General features: G+C 48.1%; 1 protein-coding gene and 1 long non-coding RNA gene across 3 annotated transcripts in view; one reads left to right on the top strand and one right to left on the bottom strand.

Moving 5' to 3' along the window:
• LOC146356261 (uncharacterized) overlaps window positions 1-18,534 on the bottom strand; it is a 37,589-nt gene that overhangs the window by 7,498 nt on the left and 11,557 nt on the right. The window contains exons 1-2 of one of the 2 annotated variants that reach the window (XM_084831276.1): window positions 1,276-2,082; window positions 383-504 (exon numbers count right to left, since the gene is read on the bottom strand). Coding sequence is in view for 1 of the 2 variants with exons in the window: in XM_084831277.1 (XP_084687403.1) it covers window positions 9,153-9,630 (478 nt within the window). In the remaining variant the exon portion in view is untranslated. Of the gene's footprint in view, window positions 1-382; window positions 505-1,275; window positions 2,083-9,152; window positions 9,631-18,534 lie in introns of those variants that run through there. The other variant, XM_084831277.1, reaches the window with a different exon arrangement.
• On the top strand, window positions 13,583-17,080 carry LOC146356262 (uncharacterized). Its single transcript, XR_014787301.1, has 2 exons — window positions 13,583-14,289; window positions 14,984-17,080. It is a non-coding gene; the product is annotated as an uncharacterized LOC146356262 (long non-coding RNA).

The following is an 18,534-nucleotide window of genomic DNA, read 5'->3' on the forward strand; positions in this document are numbered from 1 at the left end:
CTACAGTTGCCCAGATGGGAAATGGTGTCGTGGAAAAGACATCAGCGCTGTTTTCCACCCATCCATACCTCAGCCCAAGGAAGGGAAGCCCCAGCCTAGAGAGAAGCAGCCGCTAAGTTCAGCCACCACGTCCAAAGGAGCACCGTCTCTTATGGTCATGTGACCCAGCTCACAGTTACAGGGCTCCCCTCTCTGCAAACAACCCCTGAATCCTTGCCAGGCCAGAAAAAAATAGCACAGGAAGGGCTAGGCTTAGCCAGAATGGTCCAGGCAGGTACACTAGCCACATAGGTCTCCTCTGACCACATCCTTAGTGATAGTAATGGAAAAAACAGGAACAAGCTTTTCAGCCTCTCACAAAGAAGGGAAAAGGGATCCTTACCAACAGAGGTCATGTGGCTCTAATCCTCCCTCACGTCTTCATTGTACAGAGAGCCCCCTGCCCTGGATCCAGCAGAGCCCACTCCTCCTTGGAGAAGCCCACGGTCACCTCCTCAAAGGACACTGCAAGCCGAAAGGAAAAACAGGAGAAAAAGGAATGCATTTCTCATCACACAAAATACAGGGAGTTATGTCATTTTATTTATTACATAGATTTATATACTGCTTTCCAGTGGGCTCCCAAAGTGGCTTCCAGAAATAATAAAAACAGAAAATATTTTTTAAAAAATAAGAACATAGCCATCACCCTGCTGGCAGGGTCACCCTTCAAGGAAAGCCTGCATGAAGAAATGCACCTTGAGCAGACTTCTAGAGGTCAAGACTGAAGATCTGAAGACATGAGACTGCCTCATGTCAATGGGGAGTGTATCCCAGAGGGTAAGCACTGTGACAGGAAGTTCTTCTGATGACTGCAAAATCCATCACTTAGATAAAAAAAAATCCAACACAAGAAACTATACTGGTAAAACAAGATCTCCATTACTCCTCATAAAAGAAAAAAATCCCTCTGCTCCAGCCCCCTGCCCCATAAGAACCTTGTGAGTTCCAGCTACTGCCTGGAACAGATTTCATAACTTTGGACTGTTATCCAAAGGGGAGTTGCCAAGAAGGTGCTTCTTTGTTCCAGGATCTCTCAGATCTTTTGCATCAGACACAACCCAGTCTCATCGGCCTGCAAAGAGATGACTAGACTCACATACTACAGGCCGGGATTCTACCATGCCCACATCAGGACTATCACATCAACACAAAGGAAGAGTTTTCTGAAACTTGAAATATGGTTCACCACAGTGTGATGCTTTAAAATTCATTCTAATAAAGGCAGAGCCATACCTCAGCGATAAAGAACCTGTGCTGCATACGGAAGGCTGCAGGTTCAATCCCTGGCATTTCCAGGTAGGGCTGCGAAAACCCCTCCCTGAAACCCAGGAGGGCTGCTGCCAGTCAACAATACCGGGCTAGGAGGGCCCATGTTATCAGGCAGCTTTCTACGCCTTAGTGCCCTTTTTTGGACTGATCCTCGAACGCAATGCTAGGAAAGATTGCATCCCAGCTCCTTCCGCTTTATGGCTGGGGTGATCCGACCCCACACATCCATGTAGAGATCGAAGAAATCCTTCCTCTGAAAGAAGATAGGGAGGGATACTTGGGAACTTTTATCTGTGATTTAAAAGGTTTATGGGCACAAACTAGTGGAATCTTCCCACGGCATCTCTGCGGGCAGCCCTGACATCTTGTCGTAGCAGAAGCCGAGTTAAAGGAGCAAGCTTCCTTTGAGCCTCGCAACCTTGCACGTCTCCCCAATGGGAGCTCATGAAACTAGTCTGGCCAGTATTTCCACATCGGCTTCTCGTGCCACCTCTGCTAACGCTGGGCGAATAAAAGACGGAGGCGCAACCGAGGCTTTAAAAAACACAGTATTGACGCGAGTCAATGTGCCCGATAGAGGACTTGCGAGAGCCTTCCGCAACCTGGCGCCCTCCAGATGTTTTGGACCACAACTCCCATGGGCCATGTTGGCTGGGGATCATGGGAGTTGAAGTCCAACGTATGGGGAGTGCGCCAGGTTGGAGTCGCCTGCAGGGCACGGATCCCCTCCTTCGCGGTGTCCTTTTTTCTCCCCCCCCCCCGCACGATGCAAGAATATTTTCTCTGCCCCAAGCCGCCCCCTCCCCAGACCCCTCCCTCCCCCCCACCCCTCCCATGCTTTTGCTCCCCCCACCCCTCACCAGGCCGATTCCCCTTCCTGGAATACAAAGGCCGGGGGCACTTCCGGGCGTCTCCCCGACCCCCACCCCCTGCTACAATCGAGGAACTTCCTGCCTCTCTAGGAACCAGCGCTCGGTTCATTTAACCCTTGGGTGGGAGGCGGAGGAGCGGGGCCCGGGCTGCCTCCCTTCTCCGACCCTTTAACGCCTGGGGTTTCCCGGGGAGGAAGCAGGGAAGGAAAGACGCCACTCAGCCTTCCCTGACCCTCCGAATAAGTTGGGCTGCAATTCCCATCATCCACAGGCAGCATGCCCCCAGGTTTTCATATTTCGCCTGACCTTGCTGACTGGGGACGGTGGGAGCTGTAGTCCAACACATCTGGAGGGCGCCAGGTCGGGGCAGGCCGAGGTGAAGCGAAGCGGTCTCTCTGCGAATCTCTCCCTTTCACGGCTTGTGTCCAGGAGGAGGAGGAGGAGAAGCCCCGCCGGCCTCCCCGCCTCCCTTGCAGCCGGGGGGCTGCGTCCCTCCCGGCCTCCCCCGAGCGCGGAAGCCGCAGCCCCGGAGGAGCCCGCGGAGCCCCTGTTGAAGCTTCAGTGGGCGGAGGCGGCCCAGCTGCTGGCCCTCAGCTCTCCGAGGCTGAAATGACAGGCCCTCTGGCTCGCTAGAGGAGGGAAGGGGGGTGACCCCGCCTTCGCACTGGTGGGGTGGGGGGCAACTGTTCCCATGGGATGAAAGAGGTTAGGGGCACCTGGAACTGGGGGGTCCAGATGTGCTCCGCTACACAGACGTGGTGGCCTACACCACCCACCTAACCATTATCACCTCGTGAGACCGACAGTGGCTTCAGAGGCTGGTCTCAGCTGGACTTCCCCCACTGGGTCCTTGTAAAGGGGAGCGGGCCTTGTTCTTCACTTGCTCAAAAACCCCTTTTCAGCGGAGTGTTTCTGGGGAACATGTTGCCATGAAGCATCAAAATTTGGAAGTTGGTGGATGGGGGCAATTGCACCCCCTTGCCCCTATGAGTGGATGCAAATGGCAGTCCAGGGGACTCTTACGAGTCCCCTGGACTGCAAGGAGGTCAAATCAGCCCATCCTAAAGGAAATCAAGCCTGAGTGCTCATTGGAAGGACAGAGACTGAAGCTGAAGCTCAAATATTTTGGCCACCTAATGCGAAGAGAAAACTCCCTGGAAAAGACCCTGATGCTGGGAAAGACTGAAGGCAAAAGGAGGAGGGGACGGCAGAGGATGAGATGGCTAGATAGCATCACCGATGCAATGAATATGAACTTGAGCACGCTCCGGGAGAGAGCGCAGGACAGGAAGGCCTGGCGTGCTGTGGTCCATGGGGTCACGAAGAGTCGGACACGACTGAACGACAACAACAAAGGCCAACTGCCAAAACAGTTATCCTTGTTCCAATATTTCTGGCCCTGACTGTATGTTCAAGCAATCGCTACAGGAGTTTCTGCACTGCATGTTTCTAGTTTGTCCCTACTGGGTTCCTGTAGGCTCCTGCTAGCTCAGGGAAGCTTGAAAAGACTACTTTGCTGCTACTAAAGGATTTGCAGGGTTCCAGATATTACACCTCCCTCCCTCCAGATGTGTTGGACTTCAACTCCCATTGACCCTGCTGGCAGAGCATAATGGGACCTGCAGTCCAACACTCCTGGAGCAAGCCAGGTTGGGGAAGATTCTTATTACACAACAGTAAAGGAAATTTCCCGCAATTAAATGGGGAGGGGAATATGGTTTACCACTCAAAGACTGTATTTCCTTTTTTGGGGGGAATATATTTTTATTTATTGTATCTTTATAAATGAAATAAGAAATACCAAAAATACCAACAACCTGATCAATACTACAATTTCCCGGCAATACAATATTCTGATGAGGACACCACAATAACAAAAAGAAAAGGGAAAAGAAAAAAGGAAAAGAGAGAAGGAAAGGAAGTAAAGAAAAAGAAGATTCTTTCCCCCTCCCTCCCCTTTAAAGAATTAAGTTTAAACTCCAATACCCCCCAGCCTCCAATGCCATTCTATTTTAAAAACTATATCAATAACCTTAACAATCTTACAGTTTAATAAACAACCTTACATTTCAATATCATATCATATCAATCTTATATCAAAGAAACAGGTCTACAGTTCATTCCAGTAGCCTATATTAATAAATAATAAAAAGAAATACAGTGTTATATAATAATACAACTTAAAATAAACCTTCAACAGTAATATATTTTATATATAAATGCATGTGCACAATTACCCTCAAACAATAAATTTAAATACAGCATACCATATCTATTTTGAAATAAAAAATATAAAGGAAAGCAAGAAAAAAAGATGAAAGAGAATAAACAAATATATGTATAATCATTTGTTTTCTGACCTAGCCTGGATCATGTAGACTAAACACAAGCAGTTAACAAAGCTTGTTTAAAGATTCCAGTTCATGGGGTTGTGACAGAAATCTCACGCATTTTTAAATTCAGCCATGCCTCCGCCATTTCATGATTTAGAAACTTCTTCATCTGACCTTCAGACACAATACAAAGTGTAGCAGGATATTTTAAGTAATATTGTAAGTTCATTTGTTTTGCCATATTTTTCGCTTTGATAAATTGCCTTCTTTTATTCACCGCCTCTTTGATGTAATCTGGAAATAACGTAACTTTATCTTGTTTCCAGGAAAGGCTTCCACCCTCTCTTGCCAAATGCAGGATACAATTCTTTGTGGAGACTTTTGCAAATTGGACTACGATCGTATAGTTAGTCCCTTTAGCATTTGGCACATGAAATGCCTGCTCAATATCAAGTAAATAATCAGATGAGACAGGGAGTATGCAAAAGTTTATCCACAAAAATAGGCAATTTTACATCATTTTTAATCCCAGTAATACATACATTGGATCTTCGCATGAAGGCCTCCAGTTCAGAAATCCTGTCATAGACATTTTTAAAACATACTTGTGTCGTAGTTTCATTCCCTGCCATTCGGTCTTCCAGCTCGTTAATTTTCGTCTCCATTTTTTGCCATGACGCATTAATGAGATCCACAGCTCCCTGCAAGGCAGCGATGGAATTTTGGATTAAATCCAACCTTTTGGCTTGCTCCGTAAATTGCGAAGATAAAGCCTTTATCAGAGTAAATAATTCCCCTATACCTTCTGTTTTCGAAACTTTTGACACAGGAGGTACAGGGGGAGTCGGCGGTGATGCCAGTTTCTTCTCCTTGGTGTAGTCATGTTTCTCTCAAACAGATCTTGCAGGTCCTCAGATGTTCTCAAATACTGTTACTATTTCTTAAATCATCCCTCAAGAGTTGTTGATATTTCTTAAAGCATGTATTATGGAACACATCAGCCCTGTTTTCTCCTATGAAATAGGAGTTTCAGAACAGCTTTTTGTGTTGGTTAAAAAGCTCTGGGGAGATAATCCTGGAATCCAGCCCCCCCACTTTCTCATGGGGGGTACTTTTCTCCAAGATGTTATCCAGAGCTGCCTTGCCCCCCCCCCTTTTAATTCCAGGGGGGAGATGAAACGGTTTTTCAACCTTTTAAAAGGCTGTTTAAGAAAGCTCCTACGGAGAGCCCATGGGATGCTACCAGAGTGACATTGGTTCCAACCAGAAGTCATCTCCCAAAGACTGTATTTCCAACAGAGCCACCCACCCCCAAACAGGCAAAACTCGCACAAAGCACTGACCAATCCCCCCACCCCAGGCAACAAACACACACACCCTGTTCTCCTGGAGCCCCAACCCATCCTCCTCTCTTATTTATTGATTTATTTGGCCCAAAGTCATCCAGTGAGCTTCTATGGCCGAGTGGAGATTAGAACCCAGATCTCCCAACTCCCAGTCCAACACTCTCGCCCCTACACCACACTGGCTCTCTTGAAGGAGAGCTGTATGAGCCCCATGGCTGCACCCCTTAAACTAACCTGCTGCCCTCAAGTGTTGCAGAGAACACAAGTTGTTGTTTTTAATTACATTTTATTGAGAAATTTCAACAAACTAAAAGGAAAAAAAAGAAAAAGATGAAGCTACATTAACCTGAATACATCCATTTCAATGCATGCATATGAAATACATGTGTGCGTGTGTGTGTATATATATATATATACATACACACACACACACACACACACTTCATATGCATGCACTGAAAACATATACATGAAAACAGCATTGAGAAAAATACATACACTACAACAAAAGCAGACCCAATATACATGGAAGTATGCATTCGCAAGTGGCATCTATATACCACCTGTTCAAATGTTGAAAGCCTTGTTAGATCCTCAGTCTATTGCATTATAGGAGGTGAGCATTTATCTTTCAATGTTGTAATACCAATCTTTTAGCTGTCAAAAGTGTGCAGAGAATCCAGCTGCGCTGACAGTGCATTAACTTCCCAGAAGCAGGTAGATAATTTAAGAGGACATGTACATCACTAAATATTAAAGAGTGTTCCAATACAAAGTTTATCTGTATAATAATCTCCTTCCAAAAAGAGGCAGCTATTGGGCATTGCCAAAACATATAATTAAAAGAAGCATTCGCTGTGTTATTCCTCCAGCAATTAGCCAACTCAGACAAACCCTTATTAAAGAGATGTTGCCCTGTCCAATGCAGACAAGAGGATTTTTTGCTAAATAAGGTAGAACCTGAGATCCAGAGACTGACTCTTCAGACACAAATGCTAAAGTGACAATCCACTGATTATGCAAAACAGGACAATCCAGTTCCCTATTCCATTCCTGCTTAAGGCCAGATATATCATATTTATTAACTATTTATTTATTTTATTTACAACATTTACATACTGCTCCACGAAGTGACAGTTTCTTGAGCAGTGAATAACAGAAGATAAAAACTGAGGGGGGAAAAGGGATGGTTACTTAAAAAAAAAAAAAAAAAGAACTGATAAAATCTGTGGCTGGTCAGTTAAAGAAGGCTTCCTACAATAAGGATATTTTCAGGAGGCACCTGCTAGACCTCCAGAGGCAGGGAATTCCACAGAGAAGGGGCCACCCACTGAAGGCTCTTCTCCAGGTGGGCTCCAATCTGTCCATAGGTCCATGTGGAACCACCAGAAGCATGCCTCCAGAACAAGCCATCAGAACAAGCCATGAGCCTATCTCCCAGACTCAGAAGCCGTTCACCCACAGGGTTCGTAGGTCACCCACAGATCTTGCCAGGTTTCAGCATCAGTTTATTGGCCCCCATCCAGCCCATTATTGAATCTGGGCACTGATCCAGGACTTGCACAGCCCCACTTGATTTAGATCATAGGGAGATGGAGCTGTGTATCAGCAGCACACTGACGGCACTGGGCTCCAAATCCCCTCATAAATAAGTATTTGTAAGCATGGATCGTGGGTCAATATGACCGATCAGCCTCAAGAACTGCTTCCAATACTCTGAAGCTGTAAAAGCGGCAAATCCAAACCTAGACTCTACCAAATGTCGCAACTACAAATACTTCCATTCAGCCATAGCAGACAAGTCGTATTTAGCACACAAAGCTGAGAATGACAAAAACTCATAATCAGCACCAAGTAGTTGATCCAAGGAAAAAAACAAATCCGTCTACCTCCGCCACAAAAAACAATTTCATATCAATTTTTAAATTTGGGTTTCCCCCTAGAGTCAATTTAGCATGAAAAAATGGATCAGTGTGATTCACATGACATTATACGCCACACATCTCTAACCACCATAACTGTGGGAGGAACCGTATCCATTTGTGCCAAGAACCAAATGCCATCCATTAGAGAGAGGATCGACATTAGAAGTTTCCAAAACTGACCAAGGTGAAAAATCAGATCAAAGTGGAAAAGACCAAAATTTCGTACAAGACAGCAAATGGGCCTGATGAATTAAGCAAGATCCGGAAAGCCAAATCCACCCTCATTAATTGGAAGTTGCCTTGTATTCAAGGATATTCAAATTTTCAAAACAGCGCATTGAGTGTTAGTGTTAAACGAAGATTCAACTGCCAGTTCGGTCGACGTTTGTCCATGGAAAAGAAGGGGGGGCCTTCTTATTCTTTGCTCAGGCAGAAAAATGTCTTGGGCTTGACTAGCCCATACCCCCATGCATCTGCACATTCTTCAGGTGTCCACACTAACACATGAGGGTTCCGTAAGCGGAAAGAAGGGTGTGTGATGCAATTTTTTTGCAAATTCCCTCTTTCTTCTGCAGCCCACTGTGTCACCTCCCATGCTGTGATAGAGGATCACGAGGGGGGGGGGGTCCAGGGGGCCATATAGAGAAGGCAGAATCTGTCAAAATCAAGTCCCCCACTCCACTAAATGATCAAACTTCATTATCTCCAACTGCGTCTGTTGACAGATATTTTTTACACATTGTTTGACAAAACTATGTCCTTAAAATCAAACAGTATGGAAGCAGGGAATTATTCATGCTCACATATATTTAAATCACTTGTACTACGAGGCTTCTTTGATATAAAGTGAAACATGTGCCCTGCCTCAACCTCCTTTTATACTCCAGACACTTAAAATAGTTTTGCCTGCCTCGCATGAGTAAATGGAGTCCAATAGCTCTAGGGGAGTTGTTAACCAAGGGAACACCTTGGACCTGAGCCAGCCACATAAGTAGAGCCTTCCTCCTGAGTAGGATCTTACTCATGTGTACTTCCTGGGGGAAAGGGCAGTCTGGGAGTCAGGTAGGCACTGCCACCATGGCTCTGGGTATCCCACATTATACACTGCTCTTGGTGCTCTGGTGAGCCGTGGGTGGTGGGAGGGGAATCTGGAATCACGGCTGGGCTTACAAGAATATTGAATGGTTTGTTGGGAACCTCAGACGAGGTGTCGCTGTCACAGGATCCCTCTTGTTGCCCCAGGTCTACGATAGGAGACGGTTGTTCCGAGGTATCAGACGCCTCCTCCTCCGAAGAGGTCTCTGTGTGAGGTCTTCTTAGATGTGAAATAAAGGATGACCTATAACTGAAGCACTTTCCACAAACCTCACATTTATATGGTTTCTCCCCTGTGTGAGTTCTATGATGTGAAGAAAGGTCTGACTTCTGAGTGAAATTCTTCCCACACTCAAGGCATTTAAATGGTTTCTCCCCTGTGTGAGTTCTTTGATGTGAAATCAGGGATGCCTTCCGACTGAATCCCTTTCCACACTCCAAGCACTTAAATGGTGTCTCCCCTGTGTGAGTTCCTTGATGTGAAAAAAGGGATGCCTTCTGACTGAAATTCTTGCCACACTCCAAGCATTTAAATGGTTTCTCCCCTGTGTGAATTCTTTGATGGGATGAAAGGCCTGACTTATGACAGAAATTCTTTCCACACTCCAAGCATTTAAATGGTTTCTCCCCTGTGTGAGTTCTTTGATGGCAATTAAGGGCACTTCTCTGGGAGAATCCCTTTCCACACTGCAAACATTTAAATGCTTTCTCCCCTGTGTGAATTCTTTGATGTAAAGTAAGGTAGTCCCTTCGACTGAAACACTTTCCACAGACCAAGCACTTAAATGTTTTCCCCCTTCTGTGAGTTCTTTGATGTAAAGAAAGGTTTGACTTCTGAGTGAAATTCTTTCCACACTCCAAACATTTAAATGATTTCTCCTCTGTGTGAGATCTTTGATGGGACAAAAGGCCTGCCTTACGACTGAAACTCTTTCCACACGCAAAGCATTTAAATGGTTTCTCCCCTGTGTGAGTTCTTTGATGGGATGAAAGGCTTGATGTACGATTGAAATTCTTTCCACACTCCAAGCATTTAAATGGTTTCTCCCCTGTGTGAATTCTGTGATGGACAAGAAGGTCAGAACTCCACCTAAAACACTTTCCACATTCAAGGCATTTATATTGTTTCTCTACTGTGTGGGTTTTACAATGGTCATCCAGGGTTGATTTATGAGCGAATGTTTTTCCACACACAGGGGATTTCTTCTCCTTCTTTTCTTTGGGTGTTTCTTGTTGTACCATAATTGCAGGTAGGTCACCAGCCAGACATTTATTCCTCTCTTTACTTCTTTGGTTTTCCTCCTGCTTGTTCATCTCATCTCGATTCCCAATATTCCCTTTCACATCTGGCCACTTATCGCTTTTCTCAAACACTTGATGGGCTCTTTCATTTGTTTTTTCCCCACGCATGCCTGGCTAAAAGAAATAGAGAAACATAACATTAGTGCAAAGAAGAAAGGCTCTTGCAAATCAGGAAATACACCTGATGTTCCCACTCCTTAGAAGGGAGCACTTCAGTTCCCTAAACCTAATCAAATTTTACCTCTCCAAGGATAATGTGGAGCAAAGACGCCAAAGAGAATTTCAAACCCAGCAGACTTCATTTTAGAAGTTCTGCATTGTGCTCCCCCATTGAGGAAAGCAGGCATGAAAAAGAAAACAGTTCAAGGGGACATTCAAAAAGGCAGCCTCTACTTCAGTTTAGCTGAGCTCAAGAAGCACAAATGGAGAAGGTGCTCTGTCCACTGCAAAGTAAATCACAAGACATTCCAAGGTCACATTCAGTTCAAGGTTGTGAGGCTCCTGCAATATCCATGCATTGAAATTCAAGAGTGCTTGCCCAATTCCTCCAAAAAAACACCCCATCTAGGACAAGGAAGAGGGGCAGCCCTCAGCTTTACAAGGCCACGATCTGCGCAAGCCAAGAGTTCACACAGACTGTCATGAACCTGAGTACTCAACCCTGAGTGGCAGTTGCACTCTCTTTCGTGGTTCCACCAAGCACCCATCCCACCGCATCCCCATCTTCCTACCAAATCTGTTACCCAACTTCCTGTCACTAGAGTAGCTGGTCCAAGGAATATACTATCAGACAGAGGTGTATTGCCACCAGGAAGAGACAAATTATGGCTACGCTGTGAAGGATGCTGGGAAAGTGAGCTTCACTGCAGGAATGTGGACTCTAGAATTAAATGTAACTGTATATTAAGGATGTTTTGTGACTTTTGTACACTTCCTTGAGAGAGCTCTTTTGCCTTATAGGTAAGCCCTTTTAAATGAATATGATATGAAAATGTTCTGGTAATACAGTGTCCCAGACTCTTCTGGCACACTTACCCCACTGATCATGCTAAATTGCATCCATGCATATGGCTGCCTGCAACTGCTCAGAGATAAGAGCCCATACTTTGAACACATAACTTTCCAGATACGACCACCAGAATATCCTGGGGAAAGGATCTCCAGTGTAGCAGGGCTGGGAAACATCACTGCCTGCAATATTTGAGAACCACTGCCAGTCTGAGTAAACTGATGTCAGTGGATTCCTGACATCAGCCTGGCAGCAGCATTCTGCACCAAATGGAGTATAAAAACTCTCCTCAAGGGCACCCCCACACAGACCACAGTGCAGTAGTCCAACCTTAATGTTGGCAAGGCGTGTTGAACAGTGCCAAAGAGCTCTGAGGAGGGTGGTATTTTATATTGATTTTATGCTGTACTTGTGGTATTAATTTTTGTGAACCACCCAGACAGCTTCAGGTATTGGGAGTTGAGGAAATGTAATAAATAAATAAATGAAATGTTGTGAGGCTGCTGCAGCATCCACGCATTGAAATCCAGGAGTGCTTGCCCAAATCCTCCCAAGAAGAAATGTCTAAACAAGGAAGAGGGGCAGCCCTCAATTTTATAAGGCCCTGATCTGCGCAAGCCAAGAGTTCACAAAGAGGCTTTTACGATGTGAAGTACTGAGCCCTGAGCCAGGACTCTCCGTCTGGAGTGCTTCTTGCACTCTCTTTCATGGTTCTGCCATGCACCCATCCCATTGCATCCTCCTCTTCCTACCAAATCTGGCACCCAGCTTCCTGTCACTTGACTAGCTGGTCCAAGGAATATGCTGTCAGGCAGAGGGATACTGCTCTGCCTGACACCACTGCCTGCAATATTTGAGAACTGCTGCCAGTCTGAGTAAACATGGCTGAGAAAGCCCAATGATCTGAGGAGGGTGGTGCTGTAAGGAATGCAGTGGATAACTAGAGATATTTGCAGAACTAAAGGCCTCAAAACTCCAGTCCGTTTGGTAGGACGTAGGACAAGAAAACCCACCAGCTCTCTGAGAGAGTCCTGTGATTCCTAGGGAAGGCACAGTCTGGCGATATACAGAAGGACCCACCTGTTGATGTCTCTTGGAGGAGCAGCTTTTCCACCTTTTCTTCACACCAAGAGATGCGGTCAGATTTGGACAGCAGAGGCCCTCAGATTTGGACAGCAGAGGCCCTTCTTTGTGGGAGAACAAAAACATGAGCACTTGTGACTAAAAGACATATTCAGAAATGCCAAATAACATTCTCGCTGTGCTCCATCCCACTTCCCACTATCAGGGAAGATATGTCCAAACAGGAAAGCCATCGGTGGGGAGGGAGCGGGACGGGCCTGGAATCGCCCACCCGGTATCTGCCGGTTGCCCAGCTGGGGCTGAGATACCAGGCGGGCCACGCCGCAGCGGAAGAGAAGCCGGCGCGCTTTCCCTCACAGCCGCGCCTCAGCCGGGCCAAGGGAAGGGCCCGCCTGGAGAGCGGCACCCGCCGGGCCATCCCAGCCCCTGCAAAGGAGAGCCCCGTCCTGCGGGCCTGGCACGGGCCGCCCCGCTGGTCGTCCGCCCGGGGCCTGCGAGATCCGTCCCTCGGGGACAAGCAGGCAGTAGCAGGCGCCGCTGGCGAAGGAAGGGCTCCGTTACTCCTCGCCCGAGAGCATCCCGCAGCGGGGCAGCCGGGTCGGGGGGCAGCCGGGTCGGGGGCTGCGCGGGGCGCCCCCGCAGGCGCCCCGCCCCCGCACGCCCCGCCGAGCCGGCCTATCCGCGCGGCCCCCCCGCCCGCCACGGGGCCGGAGCGGCCTCTGCAGCAGCGCCCGCGCAGCCCTTCGGGCCCCTCGGCGATGGCCGGCACGTCCCGCCCACCGCCCCGCATGGCTCCGGGACGGGGGCTGCGGGGGCGCCACCCTCCCCCCGCAGAGCAAGGCCGCGCCGCCTCCCCGCTCCTCGCCAGCCCCTCACCGGCCCCCCACACCGCCAAGCCGGCCCATCTGCGCTGCACGCCGCCCCCCGCCCCGGGCCTGAGCGGGCCTCTGCGGCAGCAGCCACGCAGCTCCCCGGGCCCCGCTCGGCCTGCACGGATCAGCCCCCCGCCCCCATGACTCCCAACGGGGAGCCGGAGGGGGCTCTTCCCTGCCCCCCCGCGAGGCATTGCTGCCTCCCCCCCGCAGCGCAGCCCCTCACCTCGCAGCCCGCCCCCCCGCGCGGACCGGCCTCCCGCTGCTCGCAGGGAAACCTCCCGAGGCCGACTTCCCCGCCAGGAGCACAAAGGCGGGGCATTTCCGAGCGTCGCCCCCTCCCCGCTTGTGGAACTCGCTTCCCCTCTAGGAAGCTGAGCTCGGTCCCTTTAACCCTTGGAGGACTGGAGGACAGGCCTGCCCCCCTCCCGGCTGCCTCCGCGCGCGGAAGCCGTCGCGCGGGGTCTCGCGGCTCCTCCGCTCGGGGGAGGCCGGGGGGAAGCCGCGCTCCGGCTGCGGGGCTTCTCCTCCTGAACAGCAGCCGTGGGAGGGAAGGGGTCACCTGGAGACCGCAGGACTCCCTCAGGCAGCTGGTGGGTTTTCATGAGGCCAGAATCTGGGTTCATCCCATGAAGCTGGGTGGTGGGAGGTTCAGGACCGGTAAAAGGGAGGACTTCCCCACTCACAGCACAGTTGTAAACTATGGGATTCACTCCCACAAGATGTAGCAATGGCCACCAATTTGGATGGCTTTAAAAGGAGGTCGTTCAAATTCCTGGAGGAGAAGGCTATCAATGGCTACTAGTCCTCATGGCTATGAGCTACCTCCGGTATCCGAGGCAGAATGCCGAGGTACACCGGTTGCTGGGGAACATGGGTCAGAGGGTGCTGTTGCACTCATGTCCTGCTTGTGGGTTTCCTACAAGCAGCAGGTTGGCCGCTGTGTGAACAGAATGGACTGGATGCACCCTTGGTCTGATCCAGCAGGACTCTTCTCATGTTCTTAATAAGAGCCAGCAGGGCTTGAGACAACAGAGAGAAAGGTGTGGAGAAACCTTTAATGACCAGGCAGGAAGAAACAGATCCCGGTGGTGCAGGTGAAAGGATTCGCAGCAGAAGGCCGTGCTCGGCTCCAGATTGGGTAAAGTATTGTGAAAAACGCGCAGGTATCCCTTGCCCCAGTCCTGTGGAAGCTGACTAACTGGGTCCTCAGTGGGGGTATGAGAGCATTGTTAAAAATTCCTGCCTCCAGGAACAATACCAGGGTGAGGCCAAGGTGAAGGAACTCCTGCCTTCAGAGCTAATTTCCCCAACAGACTTGGAAGAGCAAAAGAGCTTATCTGAATGCAAGCTAAGACTCGCAACCTTAAAGGGACTTTGCTATAAGGAACATTTCTGCAGTGTTTCCCTGGCGTATTTTGTGTTGGCTGTCAGTGATGCCACTTGACACCTTTTGAGTAATAAATATAGGTTTCAGCTAAAAGGAAGAGAAGCCAGAGGACAACCCATCTCTTGTTTTACGTGCAGAAAGGAAGGTCATATAAAAAGAGACTGCCTTTGTTGATGCCTGGTTTGCGGCCAAGGTAGGACCTGATTGGGCATGGGTGATACAGGCCAGCATGGATGAAAAAGCGGCAAATACTTACTCCACAGCATAATCTCTGGGGTGCCTCTTTGTGTTAGTAGCCAGCCATGCTCCCTTACAATGGTTTCCCCGAATGAACATTGCAGACCCTAGATTAACACGCTGCTACTTGGCTCAAAAGCCATATGCTTTTACAGTACAGCATCACCATGGTCAACAACATGTTAACGTTTATTTCTTTCCTCGACAGGACCCATTGACTAATCTTTCAGGCAGCGATACCCTCTTGGGCAGGGGGATGTGTGATGACTCACTGGGGCTCGCCAAGGCATACCCTGCCCTAGAAGACCTTCTGGAACCAGCCCTCCTATTTCTCCTGCGGGGCAAATTTATGGAGGATAAAGCTCAGATTCATGGAGGAAAAGATGATCAATGGCTACATACTACCTCCAGTACCACCAATGGTTTGATGCTTCTGCAAAGGCTTAGTGACTGGCAGGAACAGCCTTAAGCTAAAATACGTTGGTATTTCTGGCCCGCTCCCTTTGCTCTACCCACCAATGGAATGTGGGTCTCAAGGGCTTCTGTGGAATTAAATTTGGCCCTCAAGCTGAAAGAGGTTCAGGAACCCTACTTTAGCAATCGCTAAAGGCGTTTCTGCATTGCATGTTTCTAGTTTGGCCCTTCCAGGTTCCTGTAGACTCCTGCTGGCTTAGGGAAACTTGTTAAGACTACCGTGCTGCTGAAAGGACTTGCAGCATTCCTGTGTCACCTGCCTGGTAGTAAACAACGTCCTCAGATTTCAGCTACCTGCTTTTTACAGTTTTCTTTCTATAAACCAAAACATGACTGGGACATAGAATGTCCCACAAAGTCTATGGATTTTTGCTACTGGGGCGCGTTTGGCACCCCACAGAATGTAATGTATTGGGGGACCAAATGTCCCATGCCCTTTTGATTAAACTACAAGTGACCTTAGACTGTTTTGAGTGCCAGGAAGAGCAGCATACCCCTCCCCCCTCCCCCAGACACGGAGAAACTGATAAAGAGGCAGCGAGAGAGACTTGCAGGGCTACTGACATACTCACTGCCTTTCCAGATATCTGGACCATGTTTGTGGATCAGCTAAGTGGTACACCCCAGGGACAGGCCTCACTGTTGATTAGCACTGGTGGAGTTCAGTGGGCTATGTCCATTCCACCAATACATGCCAAGCAAACCAGGGAAATGTGGCATAAAAGTGTGGTGTGCTGCGGTGCTGGGACATCCTGTCCTCTCAGGGGAGATGTGTACCTGGGCAGGCAGCCTGGAGCCCCACAGGAAACCCAGCTTGGGTTCAACATGATGACAAAACTTGGGGAACCCTGTTTCCACGCTGGGAGAAATGTGGTGGGGGACAATTTCTTCACAAGTGCTGAAGTTGCCGAAGCATTGCTAAGCAAAAGCTTAGCTTACGTAGGCACACTGAGAAAGAATAAACCATACATCCCACCCAAGATGCAGCCACATCCATGCAGGGAACCACTGTCATCACTATCTGGTTTTGACTGTGACTCTACTTCGGAATCATATGGTCCCCAAAAAGGGAAAGCTGTCATTCTCCTCAGTGCATCATGTCATGGTGTGTGAGGAGTCCAAAAAGCCAGATACAATTGCACATTACAAAACCATCAAAAGAAGGGTGGATAACCTTGACCACCTTGTGAGGAACTACACCTTTAAGCATAAAATTAACAGGTGCCCAATGTGCTTTTAAAAAATAGGCTAGACACTGCAGCTACAGCCAGCTATGCATTGTGGGTCCTTGCACATGCTGCAGGAGAGTGAAGGGCCAAAACGGAAAAGGCACCTGTTCCTCACGGCTCTTGGGAAAGAACTGGTACGTCCCAAGGTGCAGCGAAGAGCACACGTCACGCCACCTCTCAGCGCGAGCATCGGGGTGATGCACATGCTCTGTGTTGTGTACACCGACCTCTGCCTCCACCAGTACAACCCTCTGCGTCGAAAGGACACTGCAACTTCTGCACTAGAGCAGTGGATTAAAAAACCCACCAGGCAGTGAGTGCACCAGCCGTGGGAGGCTTGTTTGTACGGAGCACTGAACTGAAGTGCCCTTTGTGCCAGCAGGTTGGCGCAAACAATGGTTTTTCATTGGACGTTGGCCTCGCTGCAGACAGCTTTGTTTGCGGGGTAGAAAAATGACCCCAAAGACAACTAACGTTAGTGTTCAAGAATTATAGATGTTTTTCTTCATGCCAGTTTGTGTTCTGCCATCTTTGGTTCAAAAATACTGTTTTTATTGTTTCTAATTGAAAATAAAAATATTTGATCTTTGAAGATTCAGAAATGTTGTTGGTCACTCTATATGCAAAAATGGGAGCTCTTGTGTATCCAGAACAAACACTCCGCCTCATGTGATGGTGTGTTTTCTGGGTCTGGGCGTTTTGGTATTATTAAATAGACTTTGTTAAGATGAATAACAAAAACCATGGTATTGTGGGACATTTTCTACCCCAAAATGTACTGAAATTCAGGTTTGGGTCCAAAAAGACCCCAAATACATTTGTTAGGATTTTCTAGGTACCGGTTGGGGCTTCAGCCTACTCTGCTGCTTCTAAAGAACTTGCAGCATTCCTGGATTCCAGATATTACACCTGCCTGCCTCCATGTGTATGAATGCAGCCCCTATTGGCCATGCTGGCTGGGGATAATAGGACATGCAGTCCAAGACATCTGGAGGGAGCCAGCTTGGGGAAGACTCTTATAACACAATGGTAGAGAAAATGTTCACCAATTAAATCTGGACCGAAACATGTATTTCCACCCAAGGCCTGTCTTCTGAAGAGACACACAGGCTAAACACCCCTCCACCCACCCCAAACAGGCAAAACCCACACAAAGCACTGACCAATCCCCCCAGCCACAGACATGCACACCCTATTCCCCTTGAGCTCTGTATGAGCCCCATGGCCGGAGCCCCCTTAAACTAACCTGCTGCCCTCAAGTGTGACGGAGAACGCTATCCCATTGCCAGTGGTGTGGTTTTTAATTACATCTTTATGGAGAAATTTCAACAAACCAAAAGAGAAAAAAGAAAAAGATGAAGCTACATGGGTGTGAACACATATATTTAAATGCATGCAAATGATGTTATAAATATATACCAGGACTGAGAAATACACATATGTGAAGGTTTGAGGCCTACAGAAAGCAAAGGGGAAAAAATGCTCAGGCTTAAAGGCCTGGAGTTCTCTGTTGGGAGCGGGTAACCCGGAGAGGAGTCATTTCATTTCTCCACTTAAGTTTCATTTCTTCAGGTCTGAAGCAGTACTTTCGGTTTTGAGGAAGGAGGGTATATAAAGAGAGGGAGGGAGCCAGTAAGAGTCAGACAGACCAGGCTGCAGCCAGAGCAAGAGAGAGTCAGGAAGAGCAGAGCCTGAAGAGAGCAGAATCTGAAGAGTGAACAGGAAGAAGCAGCCTAGACAAGTCTAAGGACAGCTAGGGTAAAGGAACTTGCATTTTGAAATTTTTCTTTTATGGCCTTTTGTATCACTGAGCTCTATTGTATAAATACCTTTTGTTGTAATTTGTTTGCTTTAAATCTACTAGTAAACGGTTGTGGTTAAAGCCTGTGTCTAGAGCGTCAGTCACCCTACGTCTACAGCCTAAATCCCACATTACTGGGAAGAGGAAGGTAAAAGGAGGAAGGTGGGACACTTAAGGAGGCAAAAGATCCTTTAGGAGTTGCTCAGGGGGTCCAGGTCATAAGCGGAACCTTGACAACATACACTACAACAAAAG

This window comes from Heloderma suspectum, chromosome 2 (genome assembly GCF_057233095.1).
Source record: "Heloderma suspectum isolate Gila_16-S chromosome 2, 16-S_ref, whole genome shotgun sequence".
In the NCBI taxonomy this organism is placed as follows: Eukaryota; Metazoa; Chordata; class Lepidosauria; order Squamata; family Helodermatidae; genus Heloderma; species Heloderma suspectum.